Here is a 4,276-nt window from a genome sequence, read left to right as displayed (position 1 = left end):
GGGACGCGCAAGTAGGTGGGCGATCTTTCCATCTCACTATCACGCGCCGGGGGGAAGAGAGAAAGGAAAAGTTGAATCGTCGCTCGCTCCGCCGCGCTGACACCTGGGAACAGTGGAGGTTCAGAAAGAGAGGAGCGGACGAGACGGGCTCGCGCTGACGGGCACAACTTGGACCAAGTTAATGTGCCTAGGGATAATGCTGGTGTCTACATGACAATAATTGAGAGAGAGAGAGAGAGAGAGAGAGAGAGAGGAGCAAACGTCTTGTGGGTCGAAGAAAGGGAAAATACACTGTAGAATCCCTTGGCGCTTTCAAGAACACAGGACATTACACACATGGAGCAAAACTAAACGACCGATACATTTTCACATTTTTGTGGTTATTTCTAAAACAAGACATTGCAGTTTTCATCAAAAGTTTTTTATTTATTTATTTCTGCACACCTCGTATTTGCAGATTTTTTATTGTTGCACCAAGTGTGCAAAGGATTTACCACGGTAAGCAGCTATCTATTTTATTACCTTTTTATTACCAAACGAACATTCTGACGTGTTCTTTCTCAGTGATACAATTATGGTTACAATTAATCGTATGAGCGCTCAATATAAATTAATTGTCAAAACTATTGGCAAGTATTTGTACAGGGTGAGTCAATACGTTTTCATCAGACACGATGAACTTATCCCACGTAAATATTTTAGGCTACACAAACATCGATTGGTGTTCTTAACCGATATTCAGTTATTGATCACAACAATATGTCTTGCTTCTTCTTCACGTAACTCTTATCACTTACCATTTCCTGCCATTGATTTGTTACCGAATAAAGTCGAATAAAGTTTACTATGTCAGTAATAGGCTATATCCTGTATGAACATTTTTTAAATCGTGTTTATAGGCAAACATGTTATAGGCAAATTATTGGTTAGTTTTTATTGATAAAAAAATAATTTGTGTTTAAATTATAGGCAATAAGTAAGATGTAATTTTGCATTGTCTTGCAGAATTTAATTCATAATGCAAAGTGTATTTTTGCAAGTAAATAAAGATTCTGTGTATTATTGACACGTGTGCTTATGAAATGTTCAAGGTAGGCCAGAAAAAAAACGAGCATTAGGCTATTTTGTCTGATGTTTTTTCTTTTGTTATTTTGTCTCTGTATGTTATAAATTGTTTAGACTGCAACGAACTCCTGTCCTGGCTGAAATTCACAGTGGCCTTTTCACACTATTTCTATCTCCTTAATTCGTTGTAAGAAAATATTTCGGAATAATTATCAGGCCTATCATTTATCTAGTCCTATCATCTATCTAAGTAGAATTACGTTTTATTGTAAGTATAGGCCTGCCTTGGTCATATAGTAATATAGTCAATTTACTGAATATGATAGGGTAGTTAATTAGGCCTACATATCTGATAATAAAGTATACATTGGGGAGTTATTTATAAAACTGGTTGTTTCTTTTGAGTGAATGGTGTGCATTAAAGGTTATTTGCATGGCAGCCCGCTGGGGTTAACATGCTTTGGCACTTTCACTCCTAAATATTAGGTGCTATTGTCCAATATCTCCTGATCATCAACCCTCTGAGAGACTTTTCAATAAACTTCAGCTTTATAATAATATTACGTTTTATTTAAAAAGAAAACAAGTTGATATCAGCAATTGTGGAATAGAGTCAATGTTTCAACAAATGTTGACAGTAATATAAATGTGTAATAATATTTTAATTACACTGGTTTTTTGTTTAGACAAAATACCAACACTGATTTTGGGGTTGATTTTTGTGCTTTTATTTATTCTGCACAACTCAGTATTTCATTTTTAGGTCACTGGATAATAAGCATTGTTATGAAACATGTTGCACACTGAAATGGCTCTAAAATGTTCGTTTTTCTTACCATATTCATGGGATAATTGTTAATGTTCAGCAATAAAGAAATACATTTGTTTTGATGTCTTAAATACATTGTTTTACAAGTCATGTAATTGAAAGACATGACTTTTAGTTGTGCACATTCAGCACAGTGATAATCTCCAATGTGTTTCATTGCTGTCCTAGAGAGTGTGAATGTTCATGTGTATGAGTTTGTGTGGGTTTTTTCTTTTGTGTGTGTGAGAGAGAGCAGGACCCAGTTCAAGGTGTGTGTGTGTGTGTTCCTGCCTTGCGTGTGTAATACTGCAGCCTCACAACAGTGTGGCCTTGTTTCTCGGTGGGAGGTATGTGGTTAGTCCATGTGGATACAGTAACCTGTGCAGAATCTGATAGGGATCAAAGTGTTAACCCCCTCCTCCCCCTCTCTCTCTACCTCTCTCCAGATCTTGGACGGGTCGGGCCATGTAAAGTTCTGTGTGGATGCCAGCAAGCCTGATATCGGGAGCTGGCTGAAGCACATCCAGTTTGCCCCCACGGCCCACCAGCACAACCTGACGCCGTGCCAGATAGATGATCAGGTATGTGGAGAGGAGACCGCCCTCCTGCCTGCCACAGGGCCTCAGTGAACCCCCATGTCCTGCCTACCTGTTGTTGTGTTGGAAGGTGTTATTGTGATCTAGTTCAGATAGCCCCTGTGCGGCCCACCCTGCATTTATTATCAGCCCCCCTCTCCTTACACACACACACACACACACACACACACACACACACACACCCTGCCTCAGAGGACCTATCTGAGTGTTGTGTTTCTGTGTAATTGTGTCTTGGCTTCAGTGTGTCGAGGACCACAGGGCCAGATCACACACACCACACACAGGGCTGCCATGCTGATAGTCACAGACACTTCACACACGCTCGCACTGTAAACTTCTAGATATGTGTGGAATGCCCCATGGCTCTTTCTCTCACCTGGGAGAGACAGGACAGGAGGGCCTACCTGACACATAGGGGCATTTTCACTTCACTCATTCACTGGTTAAATAGTATTTTATGGACTCAGACTACACACACACACGCACACACACACACACACACACACACACACACACACACACACCTATAGTAATGGAGACCTTATTTGACATGGACAGTGCATTCCATGTCTTGATGGAAGATAAATTGATAGAAAAGTTTGCATAAATTTTCATTACTTCTTCATAAATCGTTTTAAAATAATTGTATATGTTGCAGATAACAGATAAGGAATCCGTTTCAAATGTAATATTGATGACTGGATGTAATTTGTAACTAGAAACATTGTCATCATGATTCTACTCATCATGGCCATCATTATAACCTCATTATACTCTATACAAATTGTTATTTAACACTCCAAATTATTTAGAAAAAGGAAGACAACTTTCTATTCTTATTTGACACTGTAGTATAATGAATCCCAATTTGTGCGTCCCAATTGTCACCCTATTCACTATAGTGCACTACGTATGCCCCCTATATAATGCATTACTTTTGTCCAGAGCCCTGGTCAAAATGAGTGTACTATATAGGGAATAGGGTGCCAATTGAGACACAACCAATGTGATGCAGTGTTTTATGTAGCCTTCTGATTGTCCCTCTCTCTGAGGTGTGACTGACTGTCATCACTGTGATTCTGCTCGGGTGGCTGTCTAAGCCTGGCCTGGGTCATGGACAAGGCTGTGATGAGATTATTGTTAGGTACCACACACTGTCACAACACTGTCTTCACGTCTTCCGGACACGCCTCATGTTTTTCATAACACACGGCCCACAAAGCCTGTCTAGGCGTAAATTACATGTGTAAAGTGGAGTGGTTTGGTTGGATGTCTGGAAAGTCTGTCAGTTATGCCTGTTTCTATCAGAGTATGAGTGTGTGTGTGTCTCTTATGTGCCTCTTTATGCGTGTACTGTGTAGGATCGGGCCCTTTTTCAGGACTATGTGAATGTTCATTGCGGTTCTGATTGCTCCCCGTGCTCCTCATCCTAAAGCTGGACGTGAGAAATGTAGTCCCTTACCTGCTTCCAACAGGTTTTACAGCTGCTGAGAAGTGCTGACTGTGAAGTCAGCCTGAAACCACATAATACACCCTCTTACACAATCAATCCCACATTGTGGACTAACCTGGCTTCAATCCTCTTATTTCTGACCTAGTCCTCTTTATAATAAAACTTTATGTCCAATCTCAAGAGGGTGAGGAAAGTAAAGGAGAGGAAGAGGGGAGTGGAGGAAGGGAGGAGAGAGAAGAAAGAGAGATAGAGGAACTGTTAGGGGTTCCTACTCGTCTGTGTGTGTGTGTGTGTGTGTGTGTGTGTGTGTGTGTGTTCGGCATTGAGGATAGCACGGCTTGCATATTGCTGCAG

General features: G+C 40.6%; 1 protein-coding gene across 1 annotated transcript in view; it reads left to right on the top strand.

The window, feature by feature from the left end:
- Positions 1-1,082: 1,082 nt before the first annotated feature.
- Positions 1,083-4,276, top strand: part of LOC311101531 (MDS1 and EVI1 complex locus protein EVI1-A-like) — a gene marked incomplete at its 5' end in the record, with an annotated part of 39,340 nt that continues 36,146 nt past the window's right edge. Inside the window, 2 exons of the mRNA XM_084142671.1 lie at positions 1,083-1,091; positions 2,320-2,454. Of these exons, the coding sequence (XP_083998797.1) occupies positions 1,083-1,091; positions 2,320-2,454 (144 nt within the window). The remainder of the gene's footprint in view (positions 1,092-2,319; positions 2,455-4,276) is intronic.

Source organism: Coregonus lavaretus (assembly GCF_964263955.1).
Source record: "Coregonus lavaretus genome assembly, chromosome: 26".
In the NCBI taxonomy this organism is placed as follows: domain Eukaryota; kingdom Metazoa; phylum Chordata; class Actinopteri; order Salmoniformes; family Salmonidae; genus Coregonus; species Coregonus lavaretus.
This window is presented reverse-complemented; position numbering and strand designations above follow the sequence as displayed.